The 21,757-nt window shown below is 49.0% G+C and overlaps 1 protein-coding gene across 1 annotated transcript in view; it reads right to left on the bottom strand.

Annotated features, from left to right (window-relative positions):
• The window catches only part of ABCC11 (ATP binding cassette subfamily C member 11), a 70,367-nt gene that overhangs the window by 21,340 nt on the left and 27,270 nt on the right, over positions 1-21,757 (bottom strand). Inside the window, exons 11-20 of the mRNA XM_003792596.3 lie at positions 19,791-20,051; positions 17,361-17,432; positions 15,234-15,358; positions 13,238-13,310; positions 9,241-9,444; positions 7,110-7,247; positions 6,940-7,036; positions 4,899-4,988; positions 2,952-3,055; positions 1,564-1,761 (exon numbers count right to left, since the gene is read on the bottom strand). Of these exons, the coding sequence (XP_003792644.1) occupies positions 1,564-1,761; positions 2,952-3,055; positions 4,899-4,988; positions 6,940-7,036; positions 7,110-7,247; positions 9,241-9,444; positions 13,238-13,310; positions 15,234-15,358; positions 17,361-17,432; positions 19,791-20,051 (1,362 nt within the window). The remainder of the gene's footprint in view (positions 1-1,563; positions 1,762-2,951; positions 3,056-4,898; positions 4,989-6,939; positions 7,037-7,109; positions 7,248-9,240; positions 9,445-13,237; positions 13,311-15,233; positions 15,359-17,360; positions 17,433-19,790; positions 20,052-21,757) is intronic.

Consider the following 21,757-nt stretch of genomic DNA (forward strand, 5'->3'; position numbering starts at 1 on the left):
CTCTCCTGCTTTCTGGTTCCGCCAAGTCAATCACTTTACCTCGTCCTCCCAAAACTGAAACACTTAATAGCAACACAATTCGCATTTAGTGTACACAGAATGACAGTCCCCTCCTTACCTCCTGAGTCAGAACCCCTGCCCCACCCCTCTTAGCCCCAGCCTTCCCGAACTCCTTACACCTCCCCAGGAATGCTCTGTTTTTGTTTTACCTCCTACCTCCTGATCTTGAGCTGCTAAATACAGTTCATCCTTTGAAAAGACGGGTCACCTCTTCCAAGTAGCCTTCTTGGACTCCCTAAGGCACTGAGGGCAGGTGCCTCTTAAGTTCCTCTGGCCCTGGGGGCCCCATCTGTGGTTAACTTCAGTCATCATATTGCTGTGGCCTTTTCCTTGTCCAGCTTCCCCACTAGACTACAGGCCCATGGCAGCCCAGCCCTACCTGCACTGGTCATTCACTCCCTGGTGAGCCCAAGGCTCCTTATAGATGTGGCACATCGTGACACTTGAACAGTGAGAGAGAGAAACCATGTTTCCAAGAGGCAGTGTTACACCATAGACAATGTGGTATTCTCAGCACACATATGCTCTAACCAGAAGGTGGAAAAGGAAGGGAGGGAGGGAGGGAGGGAGGGAGGGAAAGAAAGAGAGAGAGAGAGGGAGGGAGGGAGGGAGGGAGGAAGAAAGGGAAGGGAAGGGAAGGGAAGGAGAAATGTGTTTTGATTGCCAAAGGCCCTCACGCCGCTGGGTTTTAGAGACCAAGCTGGGGTGCCACCTTCATAAGATTTCCATTTTCTCACACATAAAATGACGATAATACCCACTTGAAAGGGAACGTGGGGCAATTATAAGCAGCCCTACGTGTGACGGTGCTCAGCCAACAGAGGCCGGCTCCAGTGTGCTCTGTACTCAGAGAACTCTACTTCTAGCCGCAGAAGCACTGTGAGGCTCCTTCCAGCCCCTTCCTCACCTAGTGAACCAGTCCTCCCACCTGTAAAACTACAGAGACAGTAAAAGACAAGTAGTTGTCTTGCCAGGGAGTTGGGGAGGAAGGGAGACATGAATAGGTGGGAGCCGGGATTTTAGAGCAGTGAGACTACCCTGGACAGCGGATCCAAGTCATTACACATTTACAAAACCACAGACCATGCGACCCAAAGAGGGAGTCATCTGTATAAAGCAAGAACAGTTCAAAAAACAAAGTCTAATAATTTGAAAAAAAAAAAAAAGAAGAAGAAGAAGAAGCCGGCATGGTGGATCACACCTGTAATCCCAGCACTCTGGGAGGCCAAGGCAGATCGATCACCTGAGCTCAGGAGCTCGAGATCAGCCAAAGCAAGAGCAAGACTCTATCTCTAAAAATAGCCGGGTGCTGTGGTGGGCGCCTGTAGTCCCAGCTACTCTGGAGGCTGAGGCAGAGAATCACTTGAGCCCAAGAGTTTGAGGTTGCTGTGAGCTGTGATATCACAGCACTCTACTGAGGGTGAAAAGGTAAGACTGTCTCAAACAAACAAAAAACTTGGGCATGGTCAGGGCCTGTGGCCACACCTAGCGCCAGGCCCATACCTTGCTGAAGAGCTGGTTGTGCAAGGCTGTGGATGCTTTTCTCGTGACCTTGGTAAAAACGCCTGATGAGCAGACCCCCACGCAGACCAGGAACACAAGGCTGAGGCCATATACCATTTCGTAAAAGGACAGCTGAGGATTGTCCATGATGTCTCCTGGGTCAGCAGTGGTCCTGTTGCTCTCTTGGCTGCTGTTGGTCTTTAAGAGAACAGGGGGTCAGAACGCATGAGTCCAGGGTGTAATTCAGTGGCAGGAAAATCCCTCTCCCTGTGGCCGCATAAGACTCAGCGGCTGATAGAAGGTGACACTGTGTTAAGACCTCCCTGCTCAGAGCTTTGATTTCTGTCTCTTTTCCCTCCTCCAGCCCTGCCCAGGTCAGGTCTGCTATAGCAGCAGGTCCCCTACGCTACCCACCGCCGTGCAGGGAGCAGCCAGCTTGCCCTGCCCGGGTTCGGGTCCACTATAACAGCAGGCCCCCTTCACTATCCACTACCACGCAGAGAGAAGCCAACTTGTTTTAGAGTTAGATTCTGCCAAGGAGAGGCACTCGCAAGAAACATGAAGGATGGAAGAGGAGAATCCATAATATTCTGGCAGCAACTGTGGGTCCGCAGAGGGATCCCTGGGAGCCTCTGGCAAAATTCACGCCCCACACACCTGCCCACAGTTGCCAGGAACTTTGCCAGAGGCTCCCAGGGACCCTTCTGAGAACCACCCGAGTCAGTTCTACTTGCTGCTGACATCACTGGTGACCACCTCCCCTCCAGTGGCCGTGGAAGCCTCTGCTTCCCTGTGTTAGATCTTTGGACTCTAAATACTTAGGGTGGCTTCTGTTTTCCTGACCAGCCCTCGAAAGCCAACTGAGTGGAGCCCTGTGGGAAAAGCACAGCTCCCAGCAGCAGGGGCACGAAGTTCAAGTTCCAGATCCTTCATGTCCTAGGGAAGGACTTTATCCTCTCCAGGGTCCTCATGGATAAATGGGGACAGAGAAACCCACCTCGAATGTGGCTGGGAAGATGGATGAAATGACCTGACACGGTGTGGGCGCAGCGGCTCCCGGCCCTGTGGCAGGGCACATTTTAAATAGACCAGAGTGAGAAGATGAGGTGGGAGTCATAGGAAAAAGTCACTAGGGTGGGATTTAAAGATTCATAGACAGCCGTCTGGGGACACAAACATGTTGATTTTGACCCAACAAGACTGCAGGGGGAACCACCCATTCTGTAAAGCCCCTTGCCAGCATCCTGACTCCCAGATGGTCATCTCTGAGACGCTGACTGCCAGCCGGCTCTGGGCTTGTCCCAGGGGTCCCTGGTAACACTCTGGTCACCCAGTCCCACTGCACTGAAGCCCACAGAACCACAACACACCCACATCAGGGTACTCACCCCCGAGCCCTGCTCCAGCCAGTAGCTCAGCCACCAGAAGTTGAAGATCGTGAGGCAGATAAACACAACCAAGAGAAGCAAGGCCAGGAAGGAGACCACGTACCCTGAGAGGGAGACAGAGGTCACGCCCAGGACCCACACACAGTCGCCAGGCACCTGCCCACAGTGCCGCTCAGCACCCAGCCCCTGATCCCTGGAAATCCCTGACCCCTGTCCACTTGGATGCCTTGGAGGACTGGGAAGAGCTGGGTTCCAAAGTCAGAGAATCCTGGGTTTAAATCCTGGCTCTACAACCTCCAAGCTATGTGACCCTGGACAAGGTACCAAGCCTCAGTGATACAAGGGTGACAGACACCCCAGCCACAGGGCTGGGCTGAAGATGATTATGAGATAGTGTCAATCACCCAGCCCAGTGTCTGGGACACAGCAGCATATTCTAGGGAAGTGAGCCTAGAAGTGGGCCCCCTTTTGTGCTGGACATACTGGGCACTAGCACATCCTGTGCCAGGCAGAGTACTGCACATATGCATTATTGCTGAAGCTGCGATTCCATCCCCAGTTACGTGAGTGCTGTTGTTTCAATGTATGTGTCACTTTAAAACTCATATGTTGAAACCAAAGCACCAAGGTGATGGTATTAGAAGGTGGGGCCTTTGTAAGGTGGTTAAGTCATGAGGGTGGAGCCCTCACAAAAGGGATTAGTGCCCTTACAAAAGATGCCTCAGAGTCCTGCCTCCCTGTTTTCTGTCTCTTTTGCCCCAGAGGACACATCTGCCCTCTCCAGAGAACAGAAGATGCAGCGTCCAAGATACCACCTTGGAAGCAGATGTGGGGCCCTCAGCAGACGCTGAACCTGCTGGTGCCTGGATCTTGGATTTCTCAGCTTTCAGAGCAACAAATTTCTGCTCTTTATAAATTACCCAGTCTCAGGTATTTTGTTGCAGCAGTACAAACAGACTAAAACAAGGAGGAAATTGAATCTCAAAAAAGGCAAGTAACTTGCTCAAAGTGACAGAGCTGGGAAGGACAAGACCTGGGATTCAAAAAGGCTAAGATGGGAAAACTCAGGCTGCGTTCCTCCCGGCCTCATGCCCCCGCACTCTGCCCACCTACCCATGCCCATAGCCTGCCAAAATTCCACACTTCCTTCAAGGCTCGTGCTTCTCGGAGGAGATTGAGATTGCCTGGGCACAGAGCTCCCTCTCGCTATCTGGGGGAAGCGATGTCTGAAGTCTCCAGCCAGATTCCAGAGTTGGTTCTTAGATGACTTTATACCCCCTCCCCTCCACAGCTTGGCACAGTGCCTGGTACATGCCTGTCCTTTGTAAACACAGATCAATTGCCTGCTTGGTCAATTTGTCCATTTAGGGGCGCCATCTGTGGCTCAAAGGAGTAGGGTGCCAGCCCCATATGCAGGAGGTGGCGGGTTCAAACCCAGCCCCGGCCAAAAAAAAAAAACGCAAAAAATAAAAAAAAAAAAAATTGTCCATTTAAGCATTTGCTGCTTTCCTGGAGATCTTCTTTATGTGACCTTTATGTCACCTGTCTGCTAATCCACTAAATGGCACTGTTTGCTTCTGTAAAGGGGGTCATCGTGACCCCGGCTTGCTTTTTGCTTCTTTTGCTAACTTTCGGCACACCTGTCTGTCCCTTTGCCAACTTTCAGACTAGAAAAACCCCAACTTCAGACCCCTCAATGCTCTCTCACTTAGTCTGCCTTAGGCTTTGCTGAGACAGCCCCGCGGTGAATAGAAGACTCCTTTTTGAACTTCCAATTTGAGTCGGTGGTCCTTATCTTGCCCCCATTGCATGACCAGCCGGCACAAGGCAGGCTCCTTGGTACTGCTCTACGCCACGTGACCTCACGAGTTCCAAAGCGACCCAGTTTCAGGGGCAAGGCTGTTCCGAGAGAGCGCCAGGGTGGCATGGGGTGTCTGCAGCCCGTACCTCCCGCCGCCTGCATGTAGCGGTGATAGACGCTCCAGCTCAGGGCACCTTCCTCCATCTTCTCCTCGTAGGTGAGCTGATGCTCTGGCACTAGGTCGGGATGAAAGGAGAGGAAAATGGTGTGCCTCCCGATGACCTGGCCTCCTTCCCGGGTCAAGGGGGATCCTGGCAGCTCCTTCTGCCCTCAGCTCCCATCCCTCTCAGCTTTTCACCTTCCAGCTTCAGCGCCCACCGAAGTCTGGCCCCACCGGCAGGTTTTCCATGGAAGACTCTGCTGGAGGTAACCTTTGACCTGGATCCAGAGCTTGGAAAGGGGATCCAGCACTGACCATTCAAAAAATGTTATTTATTTTATTTTTCTTTCTTTCTTTTTTTTTTTTTTTTATGAGACAGAGTCTCACTTTGTCACCCTTGGTAGAGTGCTGTGGCATCACATCACAGCAACCTCGAACTCTTGGTCTCCAGCGATTCTCTTGCCTCAGCCTCCCAAGTAGCTGGAACTACAGGAGCCCAGCTATTTTTAGAGATGAGATCTCACTCTGGCTCACCCTGGTCTCAAACCTGTGAACTCAGGCAATCCACCTGCTTCGGCCTCCCAGAATGCTAAGATTATAGGTGTGAGTCACTGTGTCTGGCCATTCAGTAAATTTTGGAGGCCTAGAGTTCCCACATAGTTGGCAGGCTGAGGGAGGCAGCAGGAGAGAATGAAAAAAGCCACAACTGGGTGGCGCCTGGGGCTCAGTGGGTAGGGTGCCGGCCCCACATACCGAGGGTGGGGGGTTCAAACCCAGCCCCAACCAAACTGCAACAAAAAAAATAGCTGGCATTGTGGCAGCCGCCTGTAGTCCCAGCTGCTCAGGAGGCTGCGGCAAGAGAATCGCCTAAGCCCAGGAGTTGGAGGTTGCTGTGAGCTGTGACGCCCTGGCACTCTACCAAGAGCAATAAAGTGAGACTCTGTCTCTACCAAAAAAAAAAAAAAAAGCCATGACTGGGACCAGGGAACCTGGGTTCCAGAATTGCCACCATAATACTGTGCAACCTCAGGCAAGTCACTTAAACTCTCTGTTTCCTCATCTAAAAAAATGGCAGGCCTAGATGGTTGCCAAGATGCTCTGCTACAACATGCTTCTGAGACAACACACCAAACAGCTGGGCACCAGCCCCGGCAGAGCCTTGGCCTTGAGCTTGGCCCAAAGACCTGGACATACTAAGACACCAGACACTTCTGATGGCAATAAAAACAGCCGCCAGCACGGTGGCGAATCTCTATCACTCCCGCCTGACGTTGTCCCTTCTTCTAACAAACCCAAGTATTTCCTGCGGAAGAGCAGTTCTCTTCCTGGAACTTGAACACTGAAGGAAATTGCATTACGGGACTCGGAGGGACATGGGGGCCTCCCCTGTGTCATTTACCTGCACCTGACCTCATCTAATCTTCACTATAATTCTGCAAGGCTGCCTCCTCTATCAACTGCTGTGTGACCCTATCTCCCCTTTTGCAAATGAGGCTTCAGAAAAGTTAAGTTATTTGCTCAAGGTCACACAGCTTTGTAAGCAGCAGAGATGGGATTCAAGTACAGAACTGCCTTACTCGAAAATGGAGGTCTTTCTCTTCTGCGACCCTGCTTCAGACCATAGCAGGGCCCTGAGCTGCTGGGTGTCAGGGGCTGAGCCCCGGTCATTTCTGATTCCTAGCACCTTTGCTCTCCACGTTCACTCTTTATTAGCAGGCAATGAGTGAAATGTCCAGATGCCTAGCCGAGTCGTAAGTCTACAGGGTCAGAGTCACCCCCCTTCCCGCAGAGGCAGCCTCAGCTGTTTCCCCCAACAACACTCCCTTCTGGATCTTTCAGGCCTCCTAACCACTCAGTCCTCACCCCCCGCCCTGGACTACTTGGATCTGTAACCTGCATACAGGAATGTTGAGGATCTCAGACAGGGAAGGACACAGCCCATCTTGGGGTCCAAAAAGAAATACCAGGACCTCTGGAAGACTCAGGCAGGTGGGCAGAAATTCTCAACCTGCTTCCCACATCATTACCAGCATTTTCGCTGAGAGAGTCTTCCTGGGAGGTGGCCTGAGCCTGATCTTCTGCCTGTGACTTCTTGGCTGTCTCTGCCGTGTCCTGCGGGATGTCCTGGAGAGAGAGCATGGGGTGAGCTCAGGGCTGTTCTGCCCGTGGGGTGTGAGCAGGGCGGAGTGCGAATCACCTGTGTTGCTTCCTCTGGGTAGATCTTCTGGAAGAGTTGGGCATATTGACCCTTTTTCTGCATTAACTCACTGTGAGTTCCATGTTCACAGATTTTCCCATCTTCTAGCAAAACGATCTGGTCACAAAGCTCTAAATACTGGACAGTCAGAAGAAATAAGGTCTTCAGTAAGCGTAGGTAAAAACACTCAACTTTAGTATTCATCAGGGAAATACAAATTGAAATCATAATCATATATTATTTCTTTCTTTTTTTTTTTTTTTTTTTTGGCAGTTTTTGGCCAGGGCTGGGTTTGAACCTGCCACCTCCGGCATATGGAGCCGGCGTCCTACTCCTTTGAGCCACAGGTGCTGCCCTAAAATATTATTTCATACCACAACTTTGGCAAAGGTGTTGATGATGAGTTTATTTTTATTTGTTTATTTTGAGATAGAGTCTCATTATGTCACCCTCGGTAGAGTACCATGGCATCACAGCTCACAGCAACCTCAAACTCTTGGGCTTAAGCAATTTTCTTTCCTGAGCCTCCATAGTTGCTGGGCATATCGGCACCCACCGCAACGCCTGGCTATTTTTTCATTGCAGTTGTCATTGTTGTTTAGCAGGCCCAGGCTGAGCTCAAACCTGCCAACCTCAGTGTATGTGGCCAGTGCCCTACCCACTAGCTATAGGCACCACCCTGATAATGCTTTTAGATAAAGGGGAATCTCATAAACTGTTGGCAGGATTGTAGATTGGTACAACTGCTTTGGAAAACAATTTGATATGTGTGTATTTAGTAGCAGGGAAAATTTTTAAAGAATTATGAATCAATGATTTAACTCCTAAAACTCTACCCTAAAAAAACTCTTAAAAGTGGGCAGCACCTGTGGCTCAAAGGAGTGGGGCACTGGAGGTGGCAGGTTCAAACCCAGCCCAGGCCAAAAAACTGCAAAAAAAAAAAAAAAAGAAAGAAAAAGAAAAAGAAATACCAAAATAGTAAAACAAAAATAACGAGTCAAAAGAAGAAGAAACAGAAGAAAAGAGAGAAAAATAACAATAAGGTCTTGAGGCTGATGCCATATGTGAAAAGAGTATGGAAAATGACCCATCACAGGCAGAGCCACAGACAGCCATTGCACCATGACTATTGTCAGTAAGAAAACACCCTGAAGTGGCTCTTAATTTACAAATGGAAGAATTGGAGAATTCTTCTCCAAGGGATTGTTTTGGTTTTTTTGAGACAGATCTCACTCTGTTGCCCTGGGGTTGAGTGCTGTGGCCTCACAGCTCACAGCAATCTCAAACTGTTGGCCTCAAGTGATCCTCTTGCTTCAGTCCCCCAAGTCGCTGGGACTGCAGACACCCGCCACAATGCCCAGCTAGCTTTTTCTGTTTTTAGTAGAGACGGGGTCTCACTCTTACTCAGGCTGGTCTCGAACTCCTGAACTCAAGCAATCCACCCACTTTGGCCTCCCAGAGTGCCAGGATTACAGGTGTGAGCCACTGCACCCAGCCTGTTTTCCTTTCTGAAAAGCAGGGGTCCAAAAAAAAAAAAAAGGAAGAAGAAGAAAAGAAAAGCGGGGGTCTACTCATAAAATTCTGAAGATAAAGGAAACTTCAAAATTTGGTTTTAAATTTTACTGACCACAGAAATCTTCGACTAGCCTGTCTTCTCCATGTGGAAAGCAGAAGAAATCCAAGTTCTTTACAACCCTCCCGAAGTTGGGGGAATCTAGTCTGAGATGAAAGGACAGGTGCTGTGAGGCTGTCACTGGGTCACTCTAAAATGACAGGCCCTTACGGCATCTCATGCCTCTGATCTTAGCACTCCGGGAGGCTGAAGTGGGTGGAATGCCTGAACCCAGGAGTTCGGGACCAGGAGTGGCCAGCCTGAGCCACAAGAAGACATCTCTAAAAATAGCCAGCCACTGCGGCAGGTGCCTGTAGTTTCTGCTACTTGGGAGGCTGAGGCAAGAGGATCACTTGAGTCCAAGAGTTTGGGTGGCTATGAGCTGTGATGCCACAGCACTCTACCGAAGGTAACAGTGAGACTCTGTCTCAAAATAAATAAATGAATTAAATTAAATTAAATGGCAGGGCCTTGAGTGCTGTTCATCACTCACATCCAGAGCCCTATAGGGATGGTCACCTGCAGCTGGTGAGTCACCAGGACAACTGTCTTCTCCTTGAGTATCTTCTTAATGCACTCCTCAAAGATGTGCTTCCCCACATGGACGTCCACTGCTGAGAGGGGGTCGTCCAGCAAGTAGAGCTGACGGTCCGAGTAGACAGCACGGGCCATGCTGATCCTCTGCTTCTGTCCCCCGGAGAGGTTGAGACCCCGCTCCCCAATCTACAGGCAGGCAGCAAAAGGCACCAGGAGCACAGAGTGAGCACAGCCAGGCGTGCTCAGATGGGTGGGCAGACGTGGCAGAATGCACCTATTAGTGCAGACCAAAATACACACAGATTCCAGGAAGGACCCTGGGTGATATGGCGCCCCTGGCACTTCAAAAATATTTCTCAAAATTTGCTTAGTAGGGAATGAAGAAACTGATTTTTGACTAAAAACTGTATAACTTAAATAATTTTTCGAAAGCTTTCAACTTCTCAGGAGGCATATCAAACTAGTAAAACTTTACACAGTAAAATAAATCAATCATTCCCAAGAAACAGTAGCATCTTACATCTTATCCAGATTTTAAACTTCTATTGACTGTGCTGGTCAACTTTCAGGCCCATCAGCCTGGGTTGGGGATCATTCAAGGTCACTTGCACTGTGTGTGACTGTTTGGCAGACACAGCTGCACTGCCTGGCAGGGCTCCTAGTGCTCTCACAGCACCTGATGTTCTGGGGCTGGAAGGCGAAACCCTGAGTGACTGAGCATGTTTGATTCCCCCCACAGATTAGCGTTCTAGACAGCTGGCCCATCTCTCCGGCGAGCTCTGAGCACACAGGAGCGGAAGTCTAAGTGCTAGTCCCTGTTCTACCGTGAATTCATGAAGTCTCTGTAGAGAAGAAGCAGAGTTTTAAAGGTGGCAGATAGACCATTTGTCACTGCTCTACCCCCAAGTCACCACCGTAGGGCCCTGAACAAGCAACTTGACCTGCCCAAAGCCCAGTTTCCCATTTATTTCTTCATTTGTTCATTTAAGAAATACTTACTAAATTCCTACTGTACTCGTATGATAATAGCCAACTCCACCTCTATGCCGTGAACTAATAAAAAGTGCTTTAGAGAAATTCTGTCTTCAGATGGCTACATCAATTCTATCTTTTTTTTTAGAGACAGAGTATTACTTTATCACACTTGGTAGAGTGCCACAGCATCACACAGCTCACAGCAACCTCCAACTCCTGGGCTTAAGCGATTCTCTTGCCTCAGCCTCCCAAGTAACTGGGACTACAAGCACCTGCCACAACGCCCGGCTGTTTTTTTTGTTGCAGTCCAGCAAGGGTGGGATTGAACCCACCACCCTGGGTATATGGGGCTGGCGCCCTACAAACTGAGCCACAGGCGCCGCCGCCCAGCAACATCAACTCTTACTGGAACTTCTAGCCCTGCTGATTTTGGACTTAACAACCCTCATAATTACATTTAATTCTATGCACAATCCAAAATCTGCTCACTGATCTTCAAATAAAAATGAAGATTCTGAGAAATTATGGTTCTAAAATGGCAGCACAGAGACAAGCTGTGCTCCCCTCAACACACAAAATGAAAAACAAATATTGATTGCCAAGACTGCAAAAAAACAAATATGCAAAGCCAAGATCTACACCAGCAACAACTCAGAGCTCAAATCAGTGAACTGGAAGTTCAGCTATTTGAAAATACACAGTCAGAAGGAAACAGAAAGAGCAGAAAGAATGAATGTTTCTTACAAGACACATACAATTACCTTGAAGACCAAATCTAACAGTTGCTGGTTTTCAAGAGAAGCTGAGCGAAAGCAAAGGGTAGAAAGGTTTATTCAGAAATGAAAAACAGAAAAATTTCCAAAGCTTAATAAAGATACGAATGAGCACATGTAGGAAGGTCTTAGATCACCAAACAGTGATTCAGCCAAGGAAAGACGACCCAAAGGCATGAAATATAAACAAAACCTTAAATGTCAAGGGCAAATAGAAGGGGCCAAAAGAAGTGAGAGATGAGCAAATAACATAAAAAGGGGCTTCAATTCATTTGGAGTAGGCTTCTTGGCAGAAACCGTACAGGTCAGGGGTGAATAGAGAAGCATTGTCAAAGTGGGGGAAGGAAAGGAAACAGAAGGAGGGGGAAGGGAGGGAGAGAAAGGGGGGGAGGGGGGAAGGAAGGGAGAGAAAGGAGGGGAGGGGGGAAGGAAGGAAGAAGGAAAAGAAAGGAAAAATAAAGAAAAAGGAAGGAAGAAAGGGAGGGAGGAAGCGAGGAAAGGGAAAGGAAAGAAAGAAAGAAAGAGTGAGAGAGGAAGGAAGGAAGGAAGGAAGGAAGGAAGGGAGGGAGGGAGGGAGGGAGGGAGGAAGGAAGGAGAGAGATGCCATTCAAGAATATTATATCCAGCAAAACTGTCATTCAAATATGCAGATGAGGCCATGGCTCATGCCCATAATCCTAGCATTCTGGGAGACCAAAGCAGGTGGATTGCTGGAGCCCAGGGGTTGGAGACCAGCCTGAGCCAAGAGCCAGACCACATCTCTAAAAACTAGCCAGGTGTTGTAGTGGGCACTTAACTAGAGTTTCACCTGAGAGTTTTTAATGGATTTCTTGTACTTCATACTTTTTTTTGTCTTTTTTTTTCCTTGTCAAGACAGAGTTCTGCCCTGTGCCCTGAGCAGAGTACAGTGGCATCATAGCTCACTGCAACCTCAGACTCCAGCTATGGGCATCCTGCTGCCTCAGCCTCCAAGGCCACTGGGATTACAGGTGCTTGCTGCGGTGCCTGGCTGGTTTTTTCCATTTTTTTCATGAGTCAGGGTCTCACTCTCGCTCAGACAAGCCTCAAACTCCTGAGCTCAAGCAGTCCTCCCACCTCAGCCTCCCACAGTGCTGGGATTACAGGCGTGAGCCTTAAGGCAAAGTAGGTAATTAGCTAAGTCTTTATCCAAAATTAACAGTCAACAAACAGAAAAATCTAGTTATACCCTACTTCACGATTTCCTTTTACTAAGAAAATCACACAAAGAGTCTTCCATTTGAAACATTCTTCATGCTCAAAGCTAGCATATATTCGTTAACCAATTTCATTTTTATGAAAGGAGTAAAAAGCACTATGTATTATCAACTCATTTAAACCTTAAAGCAACCTGATCAAGTCAGCACTCTCAGTTATGCCAGTTTACAGATGAGACTTTATTCTTCTATTAAAGGAACAACCCTGAATAAGAGAATTGAGCTCTCTGTCCCCAAGGATTTAAAGACCCAGCTTTAAAAGAAGGATAACCGGGCGGCACCTGTGGCTCAAAGGAGTGAGGCACTGGTCCCATATACCAGAGGTGGCGGGTTCAAACCCGGCCCTGGATAAAAAGTGCAAAAAAAAAAAAAAAAAGGAGGAGGATAACCAAGGACTCCCCTCCGAAGGTTCTGAGGCTCATCGGTGGCCCCACATTCACATTGTTAGGATAGCACCTTGCATGTAGCAAGTGTTCAACAGACTGAACTATTATTAGATGATTAAAACCCAGGTAACAATACTACTTTTACCTTAGGCAGATTAAAAGTGGCTGCAGTGTAAGACAGAGAATTATCAGGACATTGTTATAGTCAGAAATCAAATTGACCCTGTGGGGCGAGGACCGACATTCCCACTGGCAAAGAAACTGCTGCCCAGAGTGGGACAGGGTGGGTGGACAGGGTGGAGAGACCCAAGTGGCTTCTCATCTTTACAAGGTCTGCTTGTGCTTCAAAAGGAGGGGCTTGAGGTCAGTGCTCCACCTGTGCGGGCTGAGGTAACCTTTTCTTCTCCAGCTCCCCTGCAAAGTGAGCCCCCACTTCCCTGGAGAGGGAGAAGGCTCTGCTCTTGACAGTGAAGAAGCAGCTGCGGGAATGCTAGGGGAGGAAGCTTCCCTGGGCAGGAAAAAAGGTCTCTCATCTCCCCACCCCGGGAGGCAGCCTGAGCTACCAAGCACCAACCTCACCACAGAGCCAGCATGCCTGCCTCCCACTCACCTCCGTCATGTCTCCAAAGGGCAGAAGTTCCAGGTCCCGACTCAGGGAGCAGCAACTGAGCACCTGCAGGTACCTACAGAGGATGGAGCTTAGGGGACAAGTGACCAGCCCTCTGGCCCTCCAGCCCACCACCCTTCCCAAGTATTGAAGGGGAAAAAGTCTTGAATTCCATGGTAAGAAACTGGATGGGATTTTGTTTTTCATGGTAAACTGAAGGCTTTCTAAAATTTCCTTCCTTCCTTTATTTCTTTTAAACTAATATGTGCTCTCTATAAGTAATTGAACAGAACCAAAGATATAGAAAAGCAAATATGCCTCTCATCTTTGACCCTCAGGTGCTTTCCTTCCAGCAAGCACTACTAATTACAGTTTCTTACCCATTCCTTCAGGAACGGTCTCTCCGTGCATGGGTGTGTGCAGCACATGCGGGTCCTATCACCTAGAGGCACTGCAGTATTCCTGTCTAAGGCTGCACGCACATTATCTAACCGGAGCTCTAATGTTGCACCCTGCGTCGTTTCTGCTTTTGTGGGCCTATGAGCAATGCCTGGGGAACATTCTTGTTTATGAGTCTCTGTCTTCGTGGGTGAAAATCTCCACCTGAAATACCTAGCGGTGGATTTGCGGAGCCAAAGGGATGGCTTTATTTTCAATGTTTCAAAACTGCTCTGTGAGTTGTATCAGTCTTAGGGCACAACGCCACATTTCAGGATGATCACCTTGGAGACAGTTCGCAAGGTGGAACTGGCCCATAGATGAGGGACAGGGACCCCAGGGCAGGGGCGTGGGAACTGTTGAAACAAGAACTCACAGACGAGAACCAGCAGCAGAGGGAGAAGAGAGAAATACAGAAGTATTTAGGAGACAGACTTATCCAGGGCTGGTGACCAGTTAGATGTGGAAAGTACCACAGCAGGCATCAGGCTTGCTGGGGTGCACAGTCTGGGTGACACCATTAAACTGAACCATCAGTTTGGAAGCCAGGAAGATGGGGCTGGGCCAACAGGGGGCTCAGAGTTAGTATTGGACATGATTGAGAGGTGCTCCCAGGATGACCAGATGGAGATGGCACCTACAGATCTACACCAGCCTGGGCTGTTACTAGGGGCAGGTTGCAAAATCAAGCAAACAGCCAAAGAGGTCAGAGTCCATATCCACGGCTGAAACGTGGGTGTAGTGTTCTGGGCAGTCCTCATGGCTCCTCCATTGAATAAGCTTCACTCATGACACCCAGGTGCATTTGTTAAGCAGTTTAACCCCAGCATTCTGGGGGAGGGAAAGGAGGGACACTGATGGGACATGGCAGGTCCACCAGGCCATGAATCTAAACTCACTTCCTCCACGCTGCAGAGCCTCATCACTGCCATTCGTTTCCCTTTTGACTCAGGATTTAATTCCAATAAACTTTTTTTTTTTGAGACAGAGTCTTAGTATGTCGCTGTCGGTAGAGTGCTGTGGCGTCACAGCTCACAGCAACCTCAAACTCCTGGGCTCAGGCGATTCTCTTGCCTCTGCCTTCCAGGAGCTGGGACTATAGGCACCAGCCACAACACCTGGCTATTTTTTTGTTGCACTTGGCCCCTGCTGGGTTCAAACCCACCAGCCTCAGCGCATGTGGCTGGTGCCGTAACCGCTGTGCTACAGGCCCTGAGCCTCTGATGAAGTTTTAACAGAGGAGGAGAGGGTAACTGAGTATTTTGAACAAATGTAACATAATAGTTAAGTGTGAAGTTTCTGAAAGCAACTGGGTTCAAATTCTGGCTATTTCATATCATATGAAAAAGTCACATATCTGTGACTTTAGCCAAATTATTTAACTGACTCAGCTGGAAAATGGATACAATAATCTTTCTTTCACAGTGAGAAGGAAATACGGGAATGTATATAAGTGAGCACACAGAAAGCGTGAGCAGTTGTCAAATTATTACCAGCGGCTGGAGGTCCCTCCCCAAACCAGCCACACACTCTGCTCTTCCCTGCCCTCCATGAAGCTTACCGGGCCTTGTCATACTGGCCTCCCATGAGAATGTTGTCCCGGACGCTACCCTGGATGATCCAGGCTTGCTGGGGGACGTAGGCCAGGGTTCCGCACACCCCGACCGAGCCCTCGATCAAGTGCATCTGTGGCAGAAAGAGTCCAGCCTCAGGACCAGAGCAGGCCAGGGCACGCACCCTGCCTGGGGCTGCGGCCACACACACTACTCAGGGTCCCCTGTTCTCTGGGACCCTTGGGGCTCTCCTGTGTAAAGGGACATTAATGTGGCATCGCTCTGTTTCTGTTTATTAGAAACAAATGTGACTGATTCATTTGCAGAGGAAACGGACAAACCCCTGGCCACGTAGAAAGGTGGCCTTGTCCAGAAGCTGCTGGGCCACGCCAGTGTGGTGTCGGACAGCTGTCTGACCTGGGGTGGACATGGGTTTCGACCCTGGCTCACCTCTTACCTGCTGTGTGACCTTGGGCAAGTCCCCTCTCTGCCCCTCATTTACTCATTTATTAAGGAGCCACAGCAAATGTGCCTTCTTCACGGGGCTGTTATCAGGGTTGAAGGAGAAAACAGAACGCTCTTAAAATAGGACCTGCTCTGTCCTAATAACTTTCTTAAATAATTTTCACTAATTTTTAAAATGGAGTCTTTCTTCTCCCCAGTTGCAAAGAAGCTAGGGAAAGGCCATCACCTGCGGGCCCGGCCTGCTCCTAACATGACCTTCCAGGTTGGCTATTTGGGAGGAGCCAGGGAAAAGCCCAACGAAGGAAGAGAAACTGTTAGTTCTCCCAACAGTGTGGGAAGCAGGGACAATGGGCAAAGGAAGGAGGAAGAGAGAGGAGCCTGGGGGCTGGGGCTGGTGAGAGACCCTGCAGGGAGGTGGTCACTAACACAGGGACAGGTGCTACGGTGTCTTCCCTTTTCAGTGTGAGGTGTGCAGTGTGACTCCAAAGGATTTCGGGAAATGGGTATGGAGAGTTTTTTAAAACTGGAGAAGGGGTATGTGAGCCACATGTCTCCACAGCTACAGACAAAGCAGACCTCAAACACGTTTACAGGAGACGGAATTGGGGGCTTCAAATGTCAAGGTAAGGGCACCCAGCAGGCACACAGTTCCACTGCTGGGGTGAGTGAGACTACCCTACCCAGCGGGATGGCCTCCCTTCCCCGTCCCTCTTCCTTCTCCCGCTTTCACCCCAAAACATTTTGCTCTGCACGTTGTCCCAATCCTCAACAGTATGAGTTTGGCTTCATAAAATGATTTTCTCTACCATATTAACTTGGAGACACTTGTATCATCACGGAGAACAGGTGAGCATGGATCTCTGGCTACCCTAAGGGGCAGCTGGCCCACCGTCTCCCACCTCTGGGGTAGAAAGTGCCACGGAAGAGGGAGCACCTTGGTATCTCACCTCCCACACTGGTGCATGCACAGCTATTTTCAATTTACAAAAATCCTATTTGTGGGCTCAGCACCTGTGGCTCAAGTGGCTAAGGTGCCAGCCACATACACCTAAGGTGGTGGGTTCGAATCCAGCTCAGGCCTGCCAAACAACAACAGCTGCAACAAAAAAAAAAAAAATAGCCAGGCGTTGTGGCGGGCGCCTATGGTCCCAGCTACTTGGGAGGCTGAGGCAGGAGACTTGCTTGAGCCCAGGAGTTGGAGGTTGCTGTGAGCTATGATGCCACTGCACTCTACCCAGGGGGACAGCTTGAGACTCTGTCTAAAAAAAAAAAAATCCCATTTGCATCCAGGCATGGTGGCTCACAACTATAATCCCAGCACTTGGGAGGCCCAAGGCGGGTGGGCGGCCTGAGCTCACGAGCCCAAGACCAGCCTGAGCAAGAGTGAGATCCCATCTCTAAAAAATAACTGGGTGTTGTATCAAGCACTTGACCAACTTGGGAGCCTGAGGCAAGAGGATTACTTGAGCCCAGGAGTTTGAGGTTGCTGTGAGATGTGATGCTACAGCACTCTACCAAGGGTGACATAGTGAGACTCTGTCTCAAAAAAAGAATCCCATTTTCTGAGACCTCAGTGAGGAAGAGAGCAGTAGGGAGCCCTCCTGAAAGACCGCAGCTCGGGCCCACCCGGACTGCCTGTCAGGGTCGTGGATGTGTCACGGGTCACTTACCTCCCCCAGGATGCCCGACAACAGGCTGCTCTTGCCACTCCCTGTGTTGCCACAGACGCCCACCAGCGTCCCCTGCAAAGCCAAGAGGGACAGGCAGGCGTTGGGGCAGCACGACCTCCCACTTGCCCAGGATGGGTCAACTGTTCTAACACAGATGGACACAGGGAAAACAATAAACCACATATAACCCAGGACCCCTCAGGCTAGCAAAGCTCTAGTCCTCTCTATGAAGGGAACAGGGTACGCTGAGAGGAAGGGAATCGCCTGGGAGTGGCAGAGAAGAGAACTGCAAGAAGCCTGAATCCCAGATAGCATCTCCTCTGCTCTGCAGTCCCAGGAAAGGCACTTAGCCTCTCTGGGCCTCAGTGTTCCCATCTGTCAAATGGGGATAAAGAAGTGGGTATCACAGAATCTATGCATGCATTTATCCATTGGTTCATCATTCATCCGTCAAATAGAGATTTGAATTTCTTCTATGTATCAAAAAAAAAACTCTCATTGGGTTTATACTCTAGTGGAGGCAGAGAAGGAAATAAAAACATAAATACACAAATAAAATCAAATGATAATGAGTGATCTAAGTAATGCAAGATCAACTCCTCTGACAGAGTTGGGGGTTAAGGCAATCTTAGATGTGTTGGCCAAGGAAGGCTTCTTTAGAGCCAAGAGCAAGCCAGACACAGGAAGATCTGGAGCAAGAGTGTTCTGGGATGTGGGAAGGGGAAGTGCAAGGGTCCTGGGGCCAGGACCAGGTTGGCTGCCAAAAAGCTATGAGCAGTCTAGCCAAGCTGGAGAGGAGGAAGTGGATGGAAGAAGGGGTCAGAGGTACAAGCAGGTGTTCAGAGGAGACCTGGGAACTGAGAAGTCACTGAAGGGTTTGACCCTGACAGGACTCCAATTGGCTTGTGTTTTTAAAAGACCCCTCTGACTCCTGCATGGCAGTGGATTATAAGAGGGGCTAGAGCAGTAGAAGGGGCTGTGGTGAAAGGTGTTGGTTCAGGACAGAGGTTGGAGAGGAGCTGACAGAGCAGAAAAATAATCAACAGAGTAAACAGACAGCCTACCAAATGGAAGACAATATTCATAAACTATGCGTCCAGCAAAGTATTAGTTAACATCCAGGATCTACAAGGAGCTCAGATAATTCAGCAAGTAAAAAGCAAATAACCCCATTGAAAAGTGGGCAAAGAACATGAACATTTTTCAAAAGAAGACAAATGGCCAAAAACATGAAAAAATGCTGATCGTCACCAGCCGTTTAAGAAATGCGAAGTAAAACCACAGTGAGTTGCCATCTTACTGCAGTTAGCATGGCCCTTACTAAAAAGTGAAAAAGCAGCAGCTGTTGGCCCAGATGTGATGAAAAGGAGCCATCTGGACATGTTGGTGGGAATGTAAGTCAGTACAGTCGCTGTGGGAAACAGCATGGAGAATTCTCAAGGAACGGAAAGTAGATCTACCATTCGATCCTGTCATCCCACTACTAGTTATCAACCCAAAGGAAAAAAGGACAGTACACCAGGAAGATGCCTGCCCTCATGTTAATTCCAGCATAATTCACAATAGCAAAGATAGGGCTTCAACCTAAGGGTCCCTCAACTAAGGACTGAGTAAAGAAAACAGCACACACACCCCCCATTTAATACCACTCAGCCTTTAAAAAAAGAATGAATAATATCTTCTGCAGCAATGTGCGTGGAAGTGAAGGCCCCTGTCCTAAGCGAAGTGACTCAGGAATATCAATCCCAATGTTCTCCCTTGTAAGTAGGAGATAAGCTTTGGGCACACGCGGTCACACAGGGCGGACGCGGAGATGCCAGAAGGGGGAGGGAAGCAGGGGCAAGGGAGGGAAGGTCACCTCTTGGCCCAGTGAGGGGCACACTAAAATCACAGACTTCAGCACTACACAATATACCCATGTAACAAAACTCCGCTTCTACCCCCTAAGTCTGTTGAAATAAACACAGATTTATATAAATAGATAATAAAGAGAAGAGAAGAGCATAGGTGAGGACAGACAACAGAGGGAAGCCAGCCCTCGTAAACGTTAGGCAGAAAAGGAGCCAGATATCACAGGGGTTCACAGAATGACCAGGGTAAAACAGGACAGTGCCTGGCACATTCTAGGAACCTGATGAACGGTAGTTTAGTCTCCTGCTCTCTCTGTTCTTGGTCGTTCTGAGGGTCAGCACATAGTGCTCTCAAATTATTTTGGGCTTGCCTATTCCAAAGAAAATTTAGAGGATCAATTGATTTATGCTAAAGTGTGAAAGACTTCCTGTGTTTGTCCTCCATGAAAAATTTGTATTTTAAAGAAACATCCTGAGAGGACAGCTTTTAGCCAAGGAAACGTGGGGCACCTGGCCAGCTTCTATCCTTAGGCCCTGCGGGTCTGGCAGGCAGCCTGCCTATAGGCCTGGACAAAGCTACCTTTGACACCACTAGGTTGATCTTGAGCAATGCTGGGGCCAGGCTGTGCTCTTTGTACTCTGGCCTGAGGGCATCTAGAGGCGGCTGAGCCCTGGTCATCCCCTCAGAAGCATGCCCATTCTGCTCCAACTCCAATGCCCCATTGACCATCCCAGGGCAGGTCTGTTGCCATGACAAGGTAGCCTCCTCCAAAACCACAGCTTTGCTGGGGTCTTGCAATTCCTGGACATAGAAAACAGGACTTTCCTGGAGGAAAAATTTCTGTAAAGACAGAAAGGGAAGAGATGGAAATTCAGTTCTTTAGTTGAGTTGCAACGTGTACCCATTTTTTACTGGCTGGCCAGTTGGTATGGTTTAAGGAGACAATTTGCTGCTGATAAAAATTCTAGATCAGTTATTTTCCTAAATTTCTTTTTTCTTTTTTCTTTTTTCGAGATAGAGTCTCCTTATGTCGCCCTCAGTAGAGTAGTGTGGAATCAGCTCACAGCAACCTCAAACTCTTGAGCTCAAGTGATTTTCTTGCCTCAGTCTCCCAAGTAGCTGGGACTACAGGTGCCCGCCACACGCCTGCCTATTTTTTGTTGCAGTTGTCATTGTTGGTTAGCTGGCCCAGGCCGGGTTTGAATCTGCCAACTTCAGTGTATGTGGCTGGCACTGTAACCACTGTGCAACAGGTGCCGAGCCCTGTTTTCCTAAATTTCAAACCACTGGGCCACTGTTCCATCTGTGCGTACCACCTGTACCACCAGCTGACTAAGGTTTGACCTACATAACCCTCGCCTCCTAAGTGTTGACTCATAGGGCTGATGTTTTCCTAGTTAAATTGCATTTACGGTTATTGAAAATAAATATATCCGCCTGTGTTCCACATTGGGGAAAATGGCATGTTGCATCAGACATTTCTACACTTGGCTATTGGCAGGTCACTTCTCTGCATGTCCAGCTCCCGATCTATAAAACCCAAGTGTTGAACAACACGAATTCTAGCACTTAACAGGGCAGGTGGAGAATATGATCCCACTGAAGCCAAGTTATATCCACGTGTCTCCACCCAGAGATGTGCTTAGAGAAACCTAGAAGGATGCTTGTTGACACTGTGGAGCTCACTGCCCATCCATCCAACCCTGGACTGTAGCTTCCTCATCTCTGCCCACTCACTGGGTGAAAACAGGCACAGAAGGCAAGACTGGCTGAGAGAATCTCGCACACCCACACGAGGAAGGCAGCAGCAGGAGCCCTGCTCCAGCTGCTGAGAAGTTAAGGAAGCTCCCCAGGCTGTAGATAAATAAAGGACTTATCCATGTTATTCAAATAAGCCAAGTTCATTACAGCCCAGGGGCCTTTGCACATGCTGGTCTTCTGCCTAGTCATCATCACTCAGCTCAAAAGTCACTTCTGCTCAGGGATCTTCCCCGATCAGCCCCCACAGTAGCCCCAATCCCTCACCAGGACGCCCTCCAGAACACCACACCATGTTACTGGTACGTGTAGCATAGCTCTGCATGTGATCTGATGCAATCCTCCTCCATCACTAAGGTGCTTGTTATTCATCGGTCTCCAACACCAGGTCAGAACTCCCTGAGAGCAGAACTCCCTGGGACCCTGTTGGTCATACTCCGTGAGGACTGTCAGTGCCCACAGGTGCTGGGTGCTCAATAAATGATTTTTTAATAAACGAGTGAATGAACGATGTAGGTTGTAGACTGCATGGGATGACTATCAAATATCTTTTTAAAAATTGGTTTAGATTAGGGTTTTTATACTCACATGCCTGTTGGGACAAGACCAGCTATATAAGAAAGTGAATTAGAACATTTCTAAAACGGTAAGTGGTCAGTAAAATGCAACACTCTGGAGGCAGGAGAGGTGGAGGAGACGGTAAACTGTACCTACAGGCCCCGTCTAACAGGACAGTTGACACCTCTGCTCCAGCCACTGTGCCCATGGGAGATGGTGGCCCAGTGTCA

This window comes from Otolemur garnettii, unplaced genomic scaffold (genome assembly GCF_000181295.1).
Source record: "Otolemur garnettii isolate 467f Iridium unplaced genomic scaffold, OtoGar3 scaffold00058, whole genome shotgun sequence".
Taxonomy (NCBI): Eukaryota; Metazoa; Chordata; class Mammalia; order Primates; family Galagidae; genus Otolemur; species Otolemur garnettii.